Source organism: Gopherus flavomarginatus, chromosome 1, assembly GCF_025201925.1.
Source record: "Gopherus flavomarginatus isolate rGopFla2 chromosome 1, rGopFla2.mat.asm, whole genome shotgun sequence".
NCBI lineage: Eukaryota > Metazoa > Chordata > Testudines > Testudinidae > Gopherus > Gopherus flavomarginatus.
Genome location: NC_066617.1, coordinates 95,172,063 through 95,195,170, shown reverse-complemented (window position 1 = coordinate 95,195,170; position 23,108 = coordinate 95,172,063). Strand labels below are relative to the sequence as shown.

General features: G+C 45.1%; 1 protein-coding gene across 6 annotated transcripts in view; it reads right to left on the bottom strand.

The window, feature by feature from the left end:
* The window catches only part of LOC127051762 (putative RNA-binding protein Luc7-like 2), a 73,041-nt gene that overhangs the window by 14,819 nt on the left and 35,114 nt on the right, over nt 1-23,108 (bottom strand). For all 6 annotated transcript variants that reach the window (XM_050954531.1, XM_050954498.1, XM_050954520.1 and 3 more), the window contains 4 exons: nt 20,115-20,213; nt 18,581-18,691; nt 16,243-16,386; nt 8,436-8,612 (listed from right to left, as the gene is read on the bottom strand). In XM_050954531.1, the coding sequence (XP_050810488.1) occupies nt 8,436-8,612; nt 16,243-16,386; nt 18,581-18,691; nt 20,115-20,213 (531 nt within the window). The remainder of the gene's footprint in view (nt 1-8,435; nt 8,613-16,242; nt 16,387-18,580; nt 18,692-20,114; nt 20,214-23,108) is intronic.

The window sequence follows — 23,108 nt, the reverse complement described above, 5'->3', positions numbered from 1 at the left end:
CATACTCTGGCAAGTGGGTGGTAAATCAGAATGAGCAGAGCTAGAAATTTTATGAGCTTCCTTCGTTTACACTGGAAGATAAGTAAGGGCTTAGTCTGCATCAGAAAGACCCTGAATGGGCTGGTGCCTGGATCTGAGGCTACTTGTCTCCACACTGTGAACATGACAGTTACAATCACAGAAAGGATGCTTCAGCTGATAGTATGTGGAGGTTGAATTCACTACATTTAGGGGCAGGGCACTCTCGGCACAGGGCCCTTAGATGTGGAACTCACTGCAGCTGGACATTAGGAAAAGCCCCAAGTCTTTCCACCTTCTGGGCATAATGAAAGAGATTCATATCTCTTTCTAAAGGTCATCTTCTGAGTTGTGGAATTGTCCCAGACCATCTTGATTAGATTTCTGAGGAGAGTTTTAGGAAGGAGGAAAGTTATTTTTTTTGGTAAGTGACGTACTTCAAAGATTACATACAGGGTACTTGAGGAATTTGGAATTATCATCCATGGACAATTTTTATAGTTAGTATTCAATTTCTTATAGTTTTGATTTCAAGTAATTCCTTGTAAAACTATGACAATTTACTTGTAATTATTTTTAATAACTATTCTTGTTCCAGGGAACTATTTGCATTAATGCCTTCCTCTCATAAATATCACACATAACCACACAAAATAAAAGACAGTTACTCGCCTTTGTAACTGTTGTTCTTCGAGATGTGTTGCTCATATCCATTCCAATTAGGTGTGTGTGCACCGCGTGCACGTTCATAGGAAGATTTTTACCCTAGCAACACTTGGTGGGTCGGCTGGGTCGCCCCCTAGAGTGGCGCCGTTATGGTGCCGGATATATACCCCTGCCGACCCAACGGCCCTTCAGTTCCTTCTTGCTGGCTACTCCGACAGAGGGGAAGGAGGGCGGGTTTGGAATGGATATGAGCAACACATCTCGAAGAACAACAGTTACAAAGGCGAGTAACTGTCTTTTCTTCTTCGAGTGCTTGCTCATATCGATTCCAATTAGGTTATTCCCAAGCCTTACCTAGGCGGTGGGGTCAGAGTGAGATGTTGCAGAATGCAAAACTGCTGAGCCAAATGCTGCATCATCTCTGGACTGTTGAATCAATGCGTAATGTGAGGCAAAGGTGTGAATCGATGACCAGGTAGCTGCCAACATATTTCCTGGATGGGAACATGGGCCAGGAAGGCGGCAGATGAAGCTGGAGCCCGAGTAGAATGGGCAGTGAGGTGGCTAGCCGGAACGTGAGTCAAATCATAGCATGAATGGATTCAGGATGTTACCCAAGATGAAATTCGTTGGGATGAGACCGGTAGGCCTTTCATCCGGTTTGCCACAGCTACAAAGAGCTCAGGTGACCTTCAGAAGGGTTTTGTTCTCTCGATATAAAAGGTGAGAGCCCTGTGAAAGTCTATGGTGTGCAGCTGTTCCCGACGCAATGGGTGCGGCTTCGGGAAAAAGACTGGGAGGAAGATGTCTTGATTGACATGAAAGGCGGATGCCACCTTAGGGAGCAAGGAGGGGTGTGGTCGCAGCTGTACCTTGTCCTTATGAAATACTGTATACGGGGGGGTCCGCTGTCAAGGTCCGAAGATCAGATACTCGTCTTGCCGAAGTAATAGCGACAAGGAAGGCTGTCTTCCAGGAAAGGTACAGCAGTGAGCAGGTGGCCAGTGGTTCGAAATGAGCACCGATAAGCTTGGCAAGCACCAGGTTGAGATCCCAGGTAAGGGTCAGGCATCTGACTTGAGGGTACAAACATTCCAATTCCTTGAGGAACCTTGAAACTATGGGGTGAGAGAAGATTGATCGGCCATTTTCCCCTGGGTGGAAGGCGGAGATGGCTGCCAGATGCACTTTTATGGAAAAGATGGCTAGGCCCTGTTCTTTCAGGGACCAGAGGTAGTCCAGGACAGTAGGAACAGACATCTGCCTGGGGACTGAGTTACGCTGAGTGAACCAGCAGGAGAAATGCTTCCACTTGGCCCGATGTGTCATCCTAGTGGAAGGCTTCCTACTGCCCAAGAGCACCTATTGGACTGAGGCAGAGCAACGCAACTCAGACTGGTTCAACCACGCAGCAACCACGCTGTGAGATGAAGAGACTGCAGGTCCGGATGGTGAAGCCTGCCGAAGTCCTGTGTTAGGAGATCCGGCCAGAGTGGCAGGGGAATCGGGTCTGCCACTGAGAAGTCGAACAGCATGGTGTACCAGTGCGGCCTCAGCCATGCTGGAGCAATCAGGATCAGGTGGGCGCTGTCCCTGCGGAGCTTGAGTAGGACTCTGTGGACGAGCAGAAACGGTGGGAAGGCATAGAGTAGGTGCCTCTTCCACGGGATCAGGAATGTGTCTGAGAGGGAGCCCGGGGAACGTCCCTGGAAGGAGCAGAACACCTGGCATTTCCTGTTCTCTCGGGAGGCAAAGTGGTCTATGTGGGGAAACCCCCACTTCCGGAAAACAGAATGGATGACGTCCGGACAAAATCGACCACTCGTGAGACAGGGAGGATCTGCTGAGGTGATCTGCCAGAGTGTTCTAGACTCCTGGGAGAAAAGACGCTACCAAATCGATCGAGTGGGCTATGCAAAAGTCCAGGAGGTGGAAGGCTTCTTGACAAAGGAGGGAGGAGCATGCTCTGCCCTGCTTGTTTATGTAAAATATGGCCGCTGTGTTGTCTGTGAACACTGATACACGACGGCCTTGGAGATGGTCTTGAAACACCTGGCATGCTAGACGGACTGCTGTCAGCTCCCGCACATTGATGTGTAAGGCCAGCTCTTGAGGCGACCAGAGGCCTTGAGTGCGAAGGCCCTCGAGGCGTGCACCCCAACCTAGAGATGACGCGTCCATGGTTAGGGCCATCGAGGGTTGCGGTGGGTGGAATGCCATCCCTGCACAGACTAGAGTGAGGTTTAGCCACCAGGTTAGGGAGCCCAGAACCTTCCGGGGAATAGTGAGCACCGAGTCCAGGCTGTCTCTGTGTGATTGGTATATTGAAGCAAGCCAGGTTTGAAAGGAACGGAGGCGTAGCCTCGCATGCTTGGTCACGAAGGTGCAGGACGCCATGTGACCTACTAGGCTGAGGCAGGTGCACACAGACGTTGTTGGGAAGGTTTGAAGACCTCGAATAATTGAAGCCATTGCTTGAAAACGCGACTGCGGGAGGCAGGCTCTGGCCAGATTGGAGTCCAGAACTGCTCTGATGAAGTCTATTCTCTGCGCGGGTGTCAGAGTAGACTTCTCTGTATTGATCATCAGGCCTAGGCTCCCAAAGAGATCTTTGATGATGCGCAGGTGCTGCGACACTTGTAACTGGGAAGTCCCTCGAATGAACCAATCGTTGAGATACAGGTAGACATGTATCCGATGACGCTGGAGGGAGGCGGCGACTGCAGCCATGCATTTTGTGAACACATGCGGAGCTGTAGAAAGGCCAAACGGAAGTACAGCGAACTGAAAGTGTTGATGGTTGACCACAAAACGGAGGTACTGGCTGCGTGGTGGGTAAATTGCGATGTGGAAATACACGTCCTTCATATCGAGGGCGGCATACCAGTCTCCCGGATCCAGGGACAGGATAATGGTGCACAGAGTTACCATGCGGAACTTCAGCTTTATCATGAATTAGTTGAGTTCTCGCAGATCTAGGATCGGTGGCAGACCTCCCTTTGCCTTGGGGATTAGGAAGTAGTGGGAATAAAACCCTTTGCCCCTCATGTCTTTTGGCATCTCCTCTACGGCTCCCATGGCTAGGAGCGACTGGACCTCTTGTAAAAGGAATTGCTTGTGAGAGGGGTCCCTGAAGAGGGATGGGTAGGGAGGGTGGGAAGGCGGGGTTGAAACAAACTGGAGGTGGTATCCCACTTCCACTGTGCGCAGGACCCAACGATCTGAAATTAGCTCGGACCAGGCAGGGAGGAATTGGGAGAGGCAGTTGAAAAAGGGAGGAGAAGGATCCGGTAGAGCAACTAGTGGGCCGCCCTCAGGCATCCCACCAAAAGTTCTGCTTGGGCCCCGCTGGTGGTTTAGGGGACGCCTGATTTTGACCTCCTTAAGGGCCAAACTGCCTCCGACGATTCCCTTTACCACTCCTTCTGCTAAAGTCCCGGCGCGGCGGCCCTAGGTGGGGCGTAAGGGCGGTGTGGCTGGGTCAGGAAGGTCCTGCGTTGGGTCACTGGCGTGTGCATACCCAGCAAGCGCATAATAACGCGATTGTCCTTCAGACTTTGCAATCTGGGGTCAGTCTTTTCTGAGAACAGGCCCTGGCCTTCAAAGGGAAAATCCAGAATAGTTTGTTGTAATTCAGGGGGAAGGCCTGATACCTGGAGCTAGGAGATATGCCTCATCGTCACTCCTGACGCCAGAGTTCTGGCTGCAGAGTCCGCTGCATCCAGAGAGGCCTGGAGGGAGGTTCTTGCTACCTTTTTACCCTCCCCAAGTAGGGCTGTAAATTCTTGATGGGACTCCTGGGGAAGAAGCTCCGTAAACTTCCCCAAGGACACACATGTTAAAGTTATATCTACTTAGGGGGGCTTGTTGGTTTGCCACCCTAAGTTGGAGGCCCCCGGCCAAGTATATTTTGCAGCCTAGGAGGTCCATGCGCCTAGCCTCCTTTGACTTAGGAGCCGGGGCTTGCTGGCCATGACGCTTCTTTTCATTTACCAATTGCACCACTAAAGAGCAAGGAGGTGGGTGAATGTAGAGATATTTATATCCCTTTGAGGGGACCATATATTTTCTCTCTGCTCCCCGTGCTGTAGGTGGAATCGAGGCTGGAGATTGCGAAATGGTGTCCGTATTAGCCTGTATGGTGCGGATAAACGGAAGAGCTAGTCTAGTAGGTGCATCAGCCAATAGGATGTCCACAACAGGGTCCTCTATTTCAGGGACCTCCTTCCCTGTAAGTTCATATTCTCAGCCACTCGTCTCAAAAGGTCTTGATGGGCCCTGAGATCAATTGGTGGAGGGCCTGAGATGGATGTTCCCGCCGCCGCCTCGTCAGGTGAGGAGGAGGAGAGGCCCGGGACCAGGGGGTCCTGTGGAGGCTCCTGTACTTGAGGAGCGTCATCTGTGTCAGGTGGAACCTGGGTGTCTGCAGATGGTATCGGAGCCTCATCCGTGCTGGGGGAGGTGGGGCGCGGGGCAGCTTACTATCGCCTCTGGTACCTGGTGTTCTGATGGGGCCGACCATGGAGCACCTAAGGGCTTGGTGGTATGCCCACGGTGTCCAGAAGGACCAGTGATGAGGCCCTTGCTTGTGGCTCTGGGTCTCTGGAAATATATGGCTGGGGACGTTAGAGTCACGCTCCTGAGGATAGGATGCGCTACCAGCCTGCAATGACACCGATGTGTGTCTTGATGGCCACGGCGGTGCCGATAGGCCCTGGGAGGGTGCCACTGTTCTGGATGCTCGATCCCAGGGCGGTACCAGGGAGTGGTATCGGGAACTATAGCAGTACGTGAGCGAGACCAGGACATTCTACCATAGCGGTGCCTGGAGGTCGACCGGGATCTCGAGTTCTTTCATCTGGAGCGACTGCGGGATACACGGTGCCGAAAGCGGTGCCGTGAGTTGGGTCGGTACCGGGAGTATCTGGCCGGTGAACGAGATGTCGAACAGTGCGAGTGCGACCGGTACCATGATGGAGAGCGGTGCTGGGACTGCGAGCGGCGCCAGGAGCGGGAACGGCGTGATCGAGAGCGTCTGTGAGACTGTGATCTCGAACGACGTCTCTCTGTTGGACCAACGGAAGGTGGCCTTACTAGGGCTTGTTTCCCGATCGATTGTATGACCCACACCGGCGGTGCCGGGGGTTGAAGCCATGTCGGCTCCGTTATGGTGATGAGCTCCCTTGCCGTGGAGAAGGTCTCTGGTGTAGAAGGGAGGGCAAGCTCAACCACAGCATGAGCCGGGGAGCTGTCAGGCACTGGACTCAATGACCCAGCCGACCCACCGAGTGTTGCTAGGGTAAAAGTCTTCCGACCAACATGCACGTGGCCCGCACACACCTAATTGGAATTGATATGAGCAAGCACTCGAAGAAGAACACTCTCAGTCCACTAGCACTTTTACTCATGATCCTAACAGAAGCATTTACTGCATTTGGGCTTCAATTGAGGAAAACTTGTGCTTAACTCCTATTGAAAACAAGGGGCCTTAAGCGCATGCTCACATAGCTCACTGAATTGCAAAACCATAATTCATAGATTTTTAAGGCCAAAAAGGACCATTATGATAATATAGTCCTTCGACCCACATAACACAGGACACAGAATTTCACTCAGTATTTCTTGCCTCAAGCCCACAATTTCAAGTTAGGCTAGAGATTCTCATTTAGAAAAGACACAATAGCAGAGCAGGGAGAGCAGAGAAATTTGGGAGTTTAGAGGTGGTGTCGGGGCTTGTAAGCTCTGAATTCTCCCAGTCTGTGCATGTGCTGGGATCTCAGGGAGCCCCTGGAGCAGGACGCCGAACGGGAACGACACTGACATTCGTGCTGTGACTGGCTGCAATAGCCCCTCCGAGATGAGGACCTTTGGCGTCGTCTGCCTCGGTCCCGTTCGTGTTCGCTCCTTGAGGTGAAAAGGTGCTGAGAGTCTAGGTCAGACGGAATCCAACCAGACAGTCTGGTGGGTGTCAAGGGCAATCCACATGGACTTTGCCCTGAACCGCCACTGGGTGGCAAACAGTGTCGAGAATGTTCCCTCAACCGAAACCAGTACCGAGCCGGGGTGACTGTGGAGATCGCAGCGGCAGCTTGCCTCTGGAGTGCAGGCTGACATTGGCGGTGCTCCTGGTACTGGCATGGACATAACATCCCAGGTCGCCTGCAGGGCCTCCGGTGTGGAGGACACCTGGATATCTGGGGAGGCCTGCTCTGAATGGGCCAGGCTACTCTGCTCGACTTGAGTCGGAAGCCTAGAGGCCGGTGGGGATTGAGGACTGCCCGATATGGGTCTAGCCTCTGTCCCAGGTTTACTCAGATGCTGCAGCGAAGAAAGCCTCTTTCTAACCTTCCTGGCATGCCCCATGGACAGGGAGCGGTACCGACTAGTTGATGGTGCCGAAGGGTTGCCGCGCACCGACACCATGGTGCCCGGTGCTGATTCAGAGCAGTGCACCAGAGCCGAGGTCAGCACTGACTCCATCAAAATAACCTGGAGCCTGATGTCCCTTTCTCTCTCGGTCTGAGGCTTAAACGACTTGTCAATCTTGCAGTGTCCGCTGAGATGGGTTTCCCCCAAACAGCTCAGACAGTCTGTATGCGGATCACTCAGTGGCACAGATCGCCTACATATGTTGCATAACTTAAAACCCGGAGCACGGGGCATGCCCAGGCCTGGGTCCTCTAGCTGAACTAAACTAACTAACTACAGGTACCATACACTGAATGAACAAGCAGTTTTGGGGACAAGCTACAGCAAAGCTGGAGCAGAGCAGTTCCAAATCACCTTCACTGGTGGCAAGAAGGAACAGAGGGTGGGAAGAGCGTGCAGCGCCCCTTATACCGCACCATGGAGGTGCCACTCCAGGGGTCGCTGGGGCGCTCCTCTATGGGTACTGCTAGGGGAAAAACTTCCGGCACCGGTGCATGTGGCAAGCACACACACCTACTGTGGAATACACATGAGCAATCACTCAAAGAAGAATCATCACATCTCGAGATTAGTTATTTCAATGGTTAATTTACTGTTAAAAATTTGCATCTTATTTCTAGTTTGAATTTATCTAGCTTCAATTTCAAGGGACTGGATCTTGTTATGCCTTTGTCTGCTAAAGGGAAGAGCCCTCTACTACCAAGATCTCCCTCCCCATGTAGCTACTTTTACAGGGTGCTTAAGTCACCTATTAACCTTTTCTTGAACAGAGCTTCTTTCGTTTCTCACTGTAAGGCAGGGTTTCCAGAGCATGGACACCACATTCCAGTAGTGGTCCTGTTCACATTGAATACTGAAGAAATACCACCTCTGTTCCTACTCAATATTCCCGCTGCTTGTACATCCAAGAATCACATTACTCCTCTTAGCCATAGTATCATACTGAGAACTCATGTTCAGTTCATTATCCAACATGACCATCAAGTCCTTTTCAGTGTCAGTGCATTCCAGGATACACTTCCTTCTTTGTAAGTGTGACCTATGTTCTTTGTTCAGAGATGTATGATATGCATTTGGCTATATTAAAATGCAGGTTGTTCATATGAACTCACCATGCCAAGAGATCATTTTATAACACTGTCCTGTCATTATCTTTAACTTACCATTCAACCAATTTTTAATATGGGCCTGCCTCAAAAGTTTTAAATTTACAAGATGAACAAATAAATTCACATACAATAAAAAAGTTTCCTCTAAGATCTTCTCACATGAGATTAAGTTGTCAGTAAGAGAGAAAGAAAAAATAAGTAAAACTGATTTACCCTGAGCTCCTCAAGTTTCTCCCTTATTTCGATAAACCCTAAGTGCAGTTTTCCTCCAAAGTGGTCAGCAAGTCGCCTGTCGTTATCATGAAGACCAAGGTAGGCAGAACACACTTCACACACACGGAGCTTCTGCTGCTGAAAGCTGGAGGCAGGCATTGAATTCCTGTACACTTCCTGCGGGGGTGGGGGGAGGGGAGGAGATACATTTTGAGAGCTTCTTACTCTTCAATACATGAAAATACGAACACAAGAACCTCTTACCAGAAGCAACATACATCAAGGGTTATACTTGCCAATTAAGAGTCAGAGTAATTCAGGATACTATATTAGACCTGTTTTACTATTAATTTTATCCATGTAAGGTATAAATCATATGTCTCCATTAAAATACAAAGAAATTTCATTATTTTTAAATAAAACATTATTTGGACACGAACAAAAAAATAGAGCCGTGGGCAATTCATTTTGCTTTTCAAATAAAAACAAAAGAAAACGGACCTGTTCTTTAATCTCTCCTCCACAGTAGGTTACTTTGGAGGAGTCTGACAATTTTTGAGAGTTCAACATAGCTAGTAAATATTAGCAGTGAGCACCATATCTATGAAGATTGCACAGTGGTTTCCAGAGTGAATCTATTTAAAATGCTATCCTGAAAAATCAACTTTCCAATCTTGATCTCTACTGAAGAGTTATTTTTAATTGAGCAAAATTTGTTTGGCCATTTGAGTATCTGAGGACAGCTGGGAAAAGGAACAAAGCCACACTTAATCCTCTGTAAAAAAAAAAAAAAAACAAATATTTGCAGTTATTTTAAGCTGCTCCAGCATCAAAAAGACTCAGATAGAAAGCAGAAATATGACATCGAAATAGCTCTCAGTGAAGAGTCTTTTGAGAGCTCCAGTGAAAACTGGTTTGTCTTGTCAGTGTTATACACCTTTGAAAAAGTCTCATCATGCATAAGGCTGAAAACTAGTCTTCTTACCAGCACTAGCCATAATACCAACTGGTCTTAACAACTGTAGAACCAAATACACTGTCCATGAAAACGAAACAGACCAACATAACTCAACTTAAGTAAAAGCCTTATCTGTGAAAATAAATACACTTGAAATAGTGCAGGACTACCTTAAAAAAAAAAGTGGGAATACCAACAGAGACCCAATGGACTGAATAATAACAGAATAGTGGTGAAAATATGAGCTATATTTAAGCTAACTCTGAAGCAAAGTTAGCTTTACAATGAGGGTGGATACAAATAAATGATTTAAATTTTTTTAAAAAAAACTCACTTTTTTATTTAAAATCGGATTTTTTTGATTAAATGCTTTTTGAGGAAAATACTTACCTAAAGATAGTTTTAATTAAGATACATTATAGCTCAAAGATATCTCATCATGGAATAGGGATTATAAATTCTAATTCTATAGTATGAAACAATATATTCATGTAATGGTTAAGAAAAGTTTTGTAAATGAGTTCCAATAGTTCATGGATTAGGGAACCAATCTTATGGGGTTCATGGGTCTTCTGTCTAGATTATTTAGGTTTATCTTTCTATCTACCCAATGGGACTCAGTGCTCAGTCTAGAAGATACCATCAGAGATGCTTAATTTTGCAGTTCTCAAACTGTGGATTTGTGTCTCCAGAGAGAACATGCTTGTTAATAGCAAAAATATTTTTAAATAAATAAATTATATATAGAGGTGAGAAATAACAGACCTCAACCCTATTGTCCCTCTGCAAATGTGTGTCAATCCCTTACCTCTCTCTAAAAGTGCAAAGTTTCAAAAAGTTCAATGAATAGAAGATTGTGGGGGCAGAATAGGTCTGGACAAGGAGAAGTCACCTGGAGATAAATGTGAGAAGGGAGGGCCAGGCAGTAGAAAAAAAAAGTGAAACTGTTTGAGCAGCATATTCCAGAAGTCTTGAGGTCTTTGAGTGTAGCCTTCATCGATTTGAGATCTACCATCCCATTCTCTCTCTAGAAGGGAAAACCTATAATGGCAGCAGGCCGTGAAAAAGACCCAGTTTGGAGATATTTTAATGAAGTTCCTCTACCTGTGGATAAGACAGGCATGCGTGCAAAATGCAAACAGTGCAATAAAGAAATGCAAGGCCTGGTCGCCCGAACGAAACAACATAATGAGAAATGTTCTCTCTCAGGAGGTAGCTGCGTTGAAGATGAAAGTAAAAAGAAAAAAAAATCTCCATCATCCTGAAACAACCATAGATAAATCTGTGATAAGAACCAGTAGATTATAAAAAGAGGTAATTGATTAAAAATTGCCTGGTTTGTTTATGCAACAAACTCTCCTTTCCGTATGACTGAGAACCCACACTTCATTAACATGTTCAGTCATTAAGATCAGGATACAATCCACCCAACAGAGCAGATTTCACAGGCAAATTGCTGGATAAAGTGTATGAAAGAGAAATAGAGCACTATGCAAAAGGTCTAGAAGGTGAAATTGTTAACCTGAGTCTTGATGGGTGGAGCAATGTCCACAATGATCTTGCTGTATATCTTTGTGTGACAAAAGAAGAAGGGAATGTTTTCCTTAAAGAAGCACTTGATACATCAGGAAATGCACACACAGAATACTTACAAGTAGCAGCAGCAAGAGCTATAACAAACTGTGAAAAAAAATTCAATTGTCTAGTACACAACCTGGTTGCAGACAATGCTGCAAATGAGATGAGAAGAAATTTAGAAGAGAGTCCCAAGCTAACAACATACGGTTGCAATGCTCATTTGATGCACCTCCTAGCCAAAGACTTCAGTGTTCCAGAAATAAAGGTTAATGTTGTTGAAACTGCAAAATACTTCCGTAATAACCACTATGCAGCGGCTGCTCTGAAAAAAGTGGGAGGATCCAAGCTAACTCTCCCACAAGACATGCAATGGAACTCAGTAGTGGACCGTTTTAAGCACTATATCAAGAACTGGCCCAATCTGATGACAGTTGCATCGTGGAGGTGAATGCCTGGCTGCAAAGATGATGTCGCCAGGAGGGCTTTGGCTTCCTCGACCACGGGATGCTATTTGAGGAAGGACTGCTAGGAACAGATGGCGTTCACCTTTCGAAGAGGGGAAAGGCCTTATTTGCGCACAGACTGGCTAACCTAGTAAGGAGGGCTTTAAACTAGGTTCGACGGGGACAGGTGAGCAAAGCCCGCAGGTAAGTGGGGAACAAGACCTGGGAGAAGGGTTGGAAACAAGAGGGAGCACGGGCTATAATGGCAGAGAGGAAGGAGGGTCAGGGCAAAGCTGGGAGGCAAAATCAAACCAGTATCTTAGATGCCTTTATACAAATGCAAGAAGTATGGGTAATAAGCAGGAAGAACTGGAAGTGCTAATAAATAAATACAACTATGACATTGTTGGCATCACTGAAACTTGGTGGGATAATACACACGACTGGAATGTTGGTGTGGATGGGTATAGTTTGCTCAGGAAGGATAGACAGGGGAAAAAGGGAGGAGGTGTTGCCTTATATATTAAAAATGTACACACTTGGACTGAGGCGGAGATGGACATAGGAGATGGAAGGGTGGAGAGTCTCTGGGTTAGGCTAAAAGGGGTAAAAAACACAGGTGATGTCGTGCTGGGAGTCTACTACAGGCCACCTAATCAGGCAGAAGAGGTGGATGAGGCTTTTTTCAAACAGCTAACAAAATCATCCAAAGCCCAAGATTTGGTGGTGATGGGGGACTTCAACTATCCAGATATATGTTGGGAAAATAACACCGCGGGGCACAGACTATCCAATAAGTTCCTGGACTGCATTGCAGACAACTTTTTATTTCAGAAAGTTGAAAAAGCTACTAGGGGGGAAGCTGTTCTAGACTTGATTTTAACAAATAGGGAGGAACTTGTTGAGAATTTGAAAGTAGAAGGAAGCTTGGGTGAAAGTGATCATGAAATCATAGAATTTGCAATTCTAAGGAAGGGTAGAAGGGAGTACAGCAGAATAGAGACAATGGATTTCAGGAAGGCGGATTTTGGTAAGCTCAGAGAGCTGATAGGCAAGGTCCCATGGGAATTAAGACTGAGGGGAAAAACAACTGAGGAAAGTTGGCAGTTTTTCAAAGGGACGCTATTAAGGGCCCAAAAGCAAGTTATTCCGATGGTTAGGAAAGATAGAAAATGTGGCAAAAGACCACCTTGGCTTACCCTTGAGATCTTGCGTGACCTACAAAATAAAAAGGCGTCATATAAAAAATGGAAACTAGGTCAGATCACGAAGGATGAATATAGGCAAATAACACGGGAATGCAGAGGCAAGATTAGAAAAGCAAAGGCACAAAATGAACTCAAACTAGCTATGGGAATAAAGGGAAACAAGACGACTTTTTATCAATACATTCGAAGCAAGAGGAAGACTAAGGACAGGGTAGGCCCACTGCTCAATGAGGAGGGGGTAACAGTAACGGGAGACTTGGAAATGGCAGAGATGCTTAATGACTTCTTTGTTTCGGTCTTCACTGAGAAGTCTGAAGGAATGTCTAGTATAGTGAATGCTTACGGGAAGAGGGTAGGTTTAGAAGAGAAAATAAGGAAAGAGCAAGTAAAAAATTACTTAGAAAAGTTAGATGCCTGCAAGTCACCAGGGCCTGATGAAATGCATCCTAGAATACTCAAGGAGTTAATGGAAGAGGTATCTGAGCCTCTAGCTATTATCTTTGGGAAATCATGGGAGACGGGGGAGATTCCAGAAGACTGGAAGGGGGCAAATATAGTGCCCATCTATAAAAAGGGAAATAAAACAACCCAGGAAACTACAGACCAGTTAGTTTAACTTCTGTGCCAGGGAAGATAATGGAGCAGGTAATCAAAGAAATCATCTGCAAACACTTGGAAGGTGGTAAGGTGATAGGGAATAGCCAGCACGGATTTGTAAAGAACAAATCGTGTCAAACTAATCTGATAGCGTTCTTTGATAGGATAACGAGCCTTGTGGATAAGGGAGAAGCGGTGGATGTGATATACCTAGACTTTAGTAGGGCATTTGATACAGTCTCGCATGATATTCTTATAGATAAGCTAGGAAAGTACAATTTAGATGGGGCTACTATAAGGTGGGTGCATAACTGGTTGGATAACCGTACTCAGAGAGTAGTTGTTAATGGCTCCCAATCCTGCTGGAAAGGTATAACAAGTGGGGTTCCGCAGGGTTCTGTTTTGGGACCGGTTCTGTTCAATATCTTCATCAACGATTTAGATGTTGGCATAGAAAGTACGCTTATTAAGTTTGCGGACGATACCAAACTGGGAGGGATTGCAACTGCTTTGGAGGACAGGGTCAAAATTCAAAATGATCTGGACAAGTTGGAGAAATGGTCTGAGGTAAACAGGATGAAGTTCAATAAAGATAAATGCAAAGTGCTCCACCTAGGAAGGAACAATCAGTTTCACACATACAGAATGGGAAGAGACTGTCTAGGAAGGAGTATGGCAGAAAGAGATCTAGGGGTCATAGTGGACCACAAGCTTAATATGAGTCAACAGTGTGATACTGTTGCAAAAAAAGCAAACGTGATTCTGGGATGCATTAACAGGTGTGTTGTAAACAAGACACGAGAAGTCATTCTTCCGCTTTACTCTGCGCTGGTTAGGCCTCAACTGGAGTATTGTGTCCAGTTCTGGGCACCAGAATTCAAGAAAGACGTGGAGAAATTGGAGAGGGTCCAGAGAAGAGCAACAAGAATGATTAAAGGTCTTGAGAACATGACCTATGAAGGAAGGCTGAAGGAATTGGGTTTGTTTAGTTTGGAAAAGAGAAGACTGAGAGGGGACATGATAGCAGTTTTCAGCTATCTAAAAGGGTGTCATCAGGAGGAGGGAGTAAACTTGTTCACCTTAGCCTCCAATGGTAGAACAAGAAGCAATGGGCTTAAACTGCAGCAAGGGAGATTTAGGTTGGACATTAGGAAAAAGTTCCTAACTGTCAGGGTAGTTAAACACTGGAATAGATTGCCTAGGGAAGTTGTGGAATCTCCATCTCTGGAGATATTTAAGAGTAGGTTAGATAAATGTCTATTAGGGATGGTCTAGACAGTATTTGGTCCTGCCATGAGGGCAGGGGACTGGACTCGATGACCTCTCGAGGTCCCTTCCAGTCCTAGAGTCTATGAGTCTATGAGTTTGTGAACAAAACTGAAAAAATAGATGGCACTGTCACAGCCAAAGTTCTTAACATTGGGCTTAAGAGAAATGTTGACCACATGCTGAGTACCCTGAAGCCTATTTCTGTAGCATTGAACAAAATGCAGGGAAATAGTTGTGTTATTGCTGATGCTGTTGAAATTTGGAAGGAACTGAGCGAGATCTTAAAGAGAAATATGCAAAGACAGAGTTAAAGTACAAGCATTAAAAAAATCGAATGGGACAAGCACTATCTCCAGTTCATTTTCTTGCAAATATTCTCAATACTTGGTACCAAGGTGAAACCTTAACTGCTAAAGAAGAGGAGCTGGCTATGACATGCACATCCAGCAATCATCCGTCCATAATGCCAACTATAATAAACTTCAGAGCTAAGCGTGAACCATTCAAGAAATATGTTTGCTGATGTTTTAAAGAAAGTCACACCAGTGAACTAGTGTAAGTCACTTAAGTACTTGGATTCGAGACTGTTGAAGTGATAATCTCACTTAACAGCAGTAGCTTCTTCTGCTGGTGTAGAACGAATATTTTCGTCCTTTGGACTAATTCATTCCAAATTGAGAAATCATTTTGGGACCTGAAAGAGCAGGAAAGATTGTATTTCTTTTTCAGATTATGAACAAACAGGAAAATGAAGATGAAGATGACTTAGTTAGCTGCAGAAGCCAATATTTTTAGTTTCTCATGTTGACCTGGCTGACATAAATATTTATTTAAAAAAAATTAAATCAACTATTTTAGTTAAACAATTTTAACAAAAACAAACCTGATTTTAAAAAACTTGAATGTTTACATTCAAAAATTTATATGCTTGTTTTGTTAAAATATTGTATGTTTGCTGTTGAAGAAAAACATCCAGAATACACAACATAGTTGTTTTAGTTAAATAAAAAAAATTAAATGTCTGTCTGGTGATGTTCTCCTCCTAATACAGCATGGCAACAAAATCCTCCAAATATTAATGATTAACCTGTTGAATTGGAGATCACCTCCCAATGACTTCATAAATATCTGCTTCAATTACCTTTGGTAAATGAAATAACCAAACAATCATTCATTTTTTGATATACCTATAAAACTAATCTGAAAAGTTTTCAAAAAACACTTAAAAAATGTATAGTGTGTATCTTCTAAAAATGAAACCTACATCTATTTCTGAGTTGTGAAGAATATGTATTAATGCTATAAAAACCAATGAGAATGAACTTTTATGTAGAAATCCATGATTAAATCGAGTCTTCCTGACTAGTGATTTAAATCAAATCCACCCTGTTTACAACTGACGTCTCATACCCTGAATCAAAATTAAGGAAGTGCTGCGGACTGATAAATTGTATAGTACATAGCTGCTGATGAAATGTAAGGTATTTTGGGGAATTCAAAAAAATTAGGTGTCAAAATACACAATTTCGGAAGAAAAATCCCTTTTACATAGAAGTTCAAGTCAAAGACATACTCAGCCATTTCCACTTTGGCAACAAAAATAATACAAACCATTTAAAAGCCTGCAATACATGCTGAGCATTCCAAACCAAATTATTCAGAGAAATATGGTTTAAGAGATCTGGTCTCATCTCCTAAGGACCATCTGGAATGAAGTGTCAATGAATTCACAGATGTAAAGACAACAAAATTACCTCTGCTTCTCTCTTCTTTGCCCTTGCTTTCTCCACTTCATCCATTACTTTCTGGGACTCCTCCACATTTCCATCAGCTCCCAGCTGTTCTACTTTGGCCAACAGCTTCCCAATTTCTTCATTCAATTCATGAACTCGTTCAGCCTTGGAAGAACAAGGGGGAGCTCAATACAGGCAGGTTTTCATGTGTTTTAGGTTTGGCTTTTTTCTCAGAGAAGCTGGATTGTGCTTGTTGGGATTAATATCCAGAAGTCATTGCTTATATGAAATAAACTCTTTAAGGCAAAATCAATGGAAACATGTTCATATACAAATACCTCTGATCCACAAGTAGTGTAGGCCCCACCCAACCTGTAGTCTGCAACACGTATATCCCGAAGTAGGAAGTCCACCCTGCATATTCACAAATTATTAAATATTCAGGTTATGACATTTCTACAGCTGCCTCTGGGATTTTCATGGTGGTAACTGTTCTGTGGTGAGCTGGAGCCGGTTCGCACCAGTTCACGGGAACCCGTTGTTAAATTTAGAAGCCCTTTTAAATTTAAAGTGGCACCTTAGGCGCCAACTCCATGAGCTCCGGCAGCTCCCTGCCCTAGCTCACCTCCGCCCCGCTCTCCCCCCCACCCCCCTCAGCAAATCAGCTGTTCGCACAGGAAGCCTGGGAGGGCTGAGAAGCAAGCAGCGGCTTCGCGCTCAGGCCCAGGGAGGTGGAGACAGAGCTGAGGTGAGCTGGGGCGGCGCAAGGAGGGCTGCCCACGCCATGGCAGGTAACCCCCTGCTCCCTCTTTAGCTATGCTACCCCGCCCCTAGGAGCCAGAGGGACCTGCCAGATGCTTCCCAGGAGCTGCCCCAGGTAAGCATCGCTGGAACTCCCCACCTCGCCCCCTGGCAGGTCCCTCTGGCTCTTAGGGGTGGGGCGGGGCGGGCACCCACTACAGTGGCCCACAAGACCCTCCTGCCCAGCCCCTGAGCTCCTGGCTGGGGAGGCTAGTCCCAAACTGTTTCCCCTCCCCCGCAGCTTCAGCTTGCCCGCCGCCGGTGCATGCTCTGGGCGGCGAGCTCAGCCTGACCTGGTGCTCTAGGTACCGTGGCCCACCTCCAGCTGAACAGCATGGTTGTAGTGCCTCCAGCCACCAATGCTCCATGTGGTTCGTGGTGGCAGAGGCCTGCCCCGGCTCCAGCTGAGCAGCGTGGCTGTAGCGCCACCAGCCACCTCCAGGCAACACAGTAAGGGGGTAGGGAGCAGGGAGGGGGTGTTGGATAGAAGGCAGGGGCGTTTGGGGGAGGGGAGGGGGCTGGATAGTGTTCGGGGTGGTCAGAGGGCAGGGAACAGGGAAATTGAATAGGGGCAAGGGTCCCGGGGGAGCAGTCAGGAAGGAGCAGGGGTTGGATGAGGCAGTGGGAGGCAGTCAGGGGCAGGGATTCCAGGGGCAGTCGGGAACAGAGAGAAGAGGTGGTTGGATGGGGCAGGGGTCCCGGGGAGTCATCAGGAACGAGAGGAGGGATTGGATGGGGATGGCAGGGGGCAGTCAGGGGACAGGGAAGGGGGGTGGAGGCGTGTCAAGGAACGCAGGTGGTTGGATGGGGCAGGAGTCCCGGGGAATGGGGGCAGGCAACAACCCCCTCGTGAGGGGGCCACAGCTCCATTCCCAGCCTAGGGATGAGGCTGGGGACAGGGCCAGAAGCAAAGCCGCACCCCTCCACAGATCCAGCTCCTGGCCACCATGGCAGCCCAGCTGCGGCCCCAAACCCACCCCCATCTTCAGCCCCTGGCCATAGCTCTGTTCCTGGCCCCAAATCCACCCCTAGCGTCTGCCTCCTTACCCCTGTCATGCCCTCCCCCCCCCCCACAAGCCCAGCTTGGTGGGGGGAGGGAGAAAGGGAGTGTGACCCTTAAGTTTGGAAACCACCACTCTAAACTCCCACATGCTCCAGGCCAAGATTAGGGTTGTGGTGCCAGGGTTGAGGGTGCATATATGTAACAATGGGTTGCAAAAAAATAAAAGAAGAAGAAGAAAATGCTGTTGGGTGGGTTGCCCTAGTAAAAAGTTCGGGAAACAATGATTTTAGGGACAGATTCTGGGAGGAGAAGGAATCTCTTTCTCAAACAAAAATGCTCAGTTCAGGTGGCCTGTCAAAGCCTAAACTTCCTTCCTTATGAAAATGGTTTGAATTTCACTTCTGGGTAGTCTCATTTGAATTCACCTCAGGTGTACTTGTGCTAAATAAGAAATGGTTACTTTCTGAGAGAGGAAAATCAGCCCAATTTTAAGTATTCCCTTAAGCAGTCCAATAGGGCTTTGCAGCATGTCAGACACCTGTTTTAAATGCTTACTTTAGCTGCAACTTCAGCACTGATCTCTTCTTGGGTTTCTGCTAGTCTTTTCTTAGCCACTTCAGTTCTTCTGTCACAGTCGGCAATGAATGACTGCAGGTGATCCATTGCCTAAAACATCAAAAAAGATTATCACTGCCAGAAAGAACAAGCAAAGCCACTTAGACAAAAAAATCTGGACAAAGCCATATTTGAAAATGTGTAGGAATTACCCAATAAACTCCTTTTAGGTTCTCTTCACTAAGAAAAAGATCATTTTTAACCAGTGTTCAAATCCTTCGAGAGCAGCCTAGAGTTTACTTCAACCAGCCAATATGGGTTAAAACTAAAAATGTTTTATCATTGGGATTCTAAATGAGAGTTAATGAACAACCTTCCAGGTTCATTCCCAGGTTCCTTCCCAGCAATTATGTCCCTCTCCCTCAGTTCCTCCGTTATCCCTGACTCCCTCAAGCCTTCGCACTGCTTCTGATGGGTGCAGGAAATACATTTCTGTAGCATAGTTTAAATGAATTACTACTCAAAAGTTCTATATTAATACAGTAGAACCTCAGAGTTCTCTCAGGAATGGAGATTGCTTGCAACTCTGAAATGCTTGTAACTCCGAACAAAACATTATGGCTGTTCTTTCAAAAGTTTACAACTGAATGCTGTCTTAATACAGCTTTGAAACTACACTGTGCAGAAGAAAAATGCTTCTTTTACCATCTTAATTTAAATGAAACAAGCACAGAAATGATTTTCTTACCTTGTCAATTTTTTTTTTAAACTCTCCCGCTCCCCCCCTTTTTTTTTTTTTTTTTTTTTTTTTTAGTAGTTTACACATTTAACACAAGGCTATCCTGTTTGCCTGAGGGCGGGGTGAGGGTGGAAGGGGGTACCTCTTCTGCTGCCTGATTGTGTACGTCCAGTTCCAAATGAGATGTGTGGATGACCGGTCAGTTCATAACTCTGGTATTTATAATTCTGAGGTTCTACTATATGGCTAGTAAGGAACCTATTTGTCAAAAAAACATTTCCTGAATCTTTTTCATAGTCTGTATTGTTATAGACATATTTGTGGACAGGTATTTTTAAATAAATTAATAAAATAATTGAAACTGGCATGATTATATTATGTTATTTTTAAAAATATGCAGAATTTTAAAATATCGTGCACATAATTTGTATTTTTTTTTTGGGGTGCAAAATTCCCTCATGAGTAATTTCAATTGTAACAAACCACAATTAGTTTTGAGACAGGAGTTGATGGCAACAGTTGGATGACATTCAGAGTCATGGGGATAACAGATATGAAGATTTAACTGCCTAGCCACAGACACAATACTCAACTCTAGCCACAGACTAGATGCGTAGCTATTTATATGCTCCCATTATTGTAGTATCTAGATAATCATGCAAGAGCCCCACCCTCCAAATCTATAGCTTTGTGGAGAAGGTTTATATTTTCTCTATATATTTAGCACGTTACATCTATTGTATGTGCATAACCAGTTTGTAGAGAGAATAGTGTATTTTAAGGCAAAAAACATACATCAAGCTCAAAGAAAAAGTCTTGTTCTTTGGATGCAATTTCATAATCTGCTCTTAATGCCAGGTCATGCACCTTCAGACATTCTCCAAGGTCCATCCTCTGAAAACAGACAAAAATGATTATTTGAGGGTGGAGTGGGAGAAGAGGTAGAGCTTAATCTGTAGGAGAAATATTACTATAGTGGAGCGTGAATGATTTTTTCAATTGTAAAATATTGGAAAGTGAACCATTTTTCTTTATGGACCTTCAGATAAGATTATTTTAGTATTGCTGCAGGTTATTTCAGTTTTGCTACAAAAACAATGTGGCATTTGGAATGATTATAGCATATAGGTGTCAGAAGAAATAAAGCAGAAAAATGACTAACATTAAGTCAGATCCTATTTGTGCTGTATGACCTGAGAACCATCATCTCCCACCCTAGTTTAAAACATGCTCACTAACCAAAGTTCATGAAAATGACTGAAGTAACAGACATCCAGTATTTAGCTAAACAACTGCAACACCGTTCTCAGCTAACTGGGTAATAGTCATCTTAATTATCACTTCAAAAGTTTTTTTCCTCCTGCTGCTGATAGCTCATCTCAATTGATTAGACTCTTCCTGTTGGTATGCATACTTCCACCTTTTCATGTTCTCTGTATGTATAAATATCTCCTGTCTCTGTGTTCCATTCTATGCATCCGAAGAAGTGAGCTGTAGCCCACGAAAGCTCATGCTGAAATAAATTTGTTAGTCTCTAAGGTGCTACAAGTACTCCTGTTCTTTTTGCAGATAATCTGCAGTGACAGTTGCTGGTCCACACTAGGAGATAAATAACTTAGTCTTAATCATCCTTTAAATTGCTGCAATCTAAGCTTTCTTACAGACAAGCATTGTTTAGAACTGAATAGGTTAAATAAAAAGTCTGGATGAAATCTCCCTCTCCCTCAAAAGATTTTGGTGATGAGTGAAGACCAGCGGTCTAAGTGCACGTCTTAAGACTGAGGGCTTGTCTACATCAGAAAGTTGCAGCGCTGGTGAGGGAGTTACAGCGCTGCAACTTAGGAGGTGTACACATCTGCAGGGCACCACCAGCACTGCAACTCCCTGTTTGCAGCGCTGGCCGTACTCCTGTTTTGTCTCGGGTGTAGAGGATCCAGCGCTGGTGATCCAGCGCTGGTAATCAAGTATAGACACTTACCAGCGCTTTTCTTGACCTCCGTGGAATAAGCATGTATCCCAGCATACCTGAGGAAGCCTCTGGTAATCAAGCTGGTCTCCTTCCCCGGCTTGCTCTCGCGTTCCCCGAACCCCGAGCAAGCAGGTCTTCTTCCCTGCGGTTTGCAGGGTGGTTCGGGGAACGCGAGAGCAAACCGCGGCGAAGCTGGTCTCCTTCCCCAGCTTGCTCTCGCGTTCCCCGAACCCCGAGCAAGCAGGTCTTCTTCCCTGCGGTTTGCAGGGTGGTTCGGGGAACGCGAGAGCAAACCGCGGCGAAGCTGGTCTCCTTCCCCGGTTTGCTCTCGCGTTCCCCGAACCCCGAGCAAGCAGGTCTTCTTCCCTGCGGTTTGCAGGGTGGTTCGGGGAACGCGAGAGCAAACCGCGGCGAAGCTGGTCTCCTTTCCCGGTTTGCTCTCGCGTTCCCCGAAAGCCCTTGAAGCCGCCCAACAGCGCTGCAGTGTGGCCACATCTAACACCACTTGCAGCGCTGGTTGCTGTAAGTGTGGCCACTCTGCAGCGCTGGCCCTATACAGCTGTACTAATACAGCTGTAACAACCAGCGCTGCAAAATTTGATGTAGACATGGCCTGAGAAATAAAAAAGAAATAAAAATAAAATTAAAAACAAAAAAACTCCAGCGCTTAGTTTTTTTTTTTTTTCTCATCTAAAGTAGTATTAAAAGGGATGCGGTGGGAAGGGAGAGAGGCAAAAGGGATGCAGTAGAAAATGAAATGGATTGAGCCACTGCCCATTATATGTTATGGAGAAAAAAGCCTGCATGGAGCAGAGAATTCTTTTAAAGTGTGCCCTTAAGGGTACACTCAGCTAGCAGTTAAATTCTGCTTCTAATTTTGAAATTCAGCTATAATAAAGCATAAAGTTCTAATGAAATCAGCTGCCTATGAGTTTGTAAGGAGGGCAAGACAAAGCAAGATAAACATAACCCAATCAGTTCATACCGAGAGAAAGAACAAAGCGTTACGCAAAACACCATGCTATGCAAAATGAGATTCTGCAGAGATGTGTCTGATTTTTTCTCCCATGTGAAAATACTTAAGGCCCAACAAAATTAGGTTACCAACATCTTTATTTATTTTACTATATCACATAACATTTTAAAAAACAAAGTGTGTAGAATTTTCCTTAAATCAACAATCTAAGATAACAATGAGAAATATTTAATCAAACTATGAAAAGAAACAATTTGTAATTTCTAAGCCACTTGTTGGCAGTAGCCATCCTGCTAAATCACGACCTCAAGCATGCAACTGTCGGTATGCATGGAAAGACCTGAACATTGTCAGAGACTGGAAATAAGTCACTGCTCTGGTTTAACAGTGATTTTACAACCAAAATAAAATAATAAATATGAGTTTAAAGCATTTTTTAAAATAAGCACAGTATTAATAGCAGGGGGAAATTTGAAAGTCACCTGATACTTGACTCCAATTGTCAAAGACAATTTCACTTTAACAAAATACCTAATGTATTGCCAGAGGTTCAGAAACTATTAGCATTATAAATTATTCACAAAGGTTAACATTTAAGAGAACACTCTCCAATAGCTCACATCAGTGAAAAGTATGTTTAAATTTAACATTTTAAAATGTCTGTGGCGAAGTAAAGAACCCTAAATGTTCTTGGTTAGTTAAAAAGTTTTTAGTTCTTTACACACACTTCATCTTGTTAATCCAAGGTTTTTTTTTCTTTAAGATTTTATTTAATTGTTGAGCTGAGCAAGAGGACTGCAGTTTTCCCTACAGTTGCTACACAGGACTTTGTGACAATCATGTT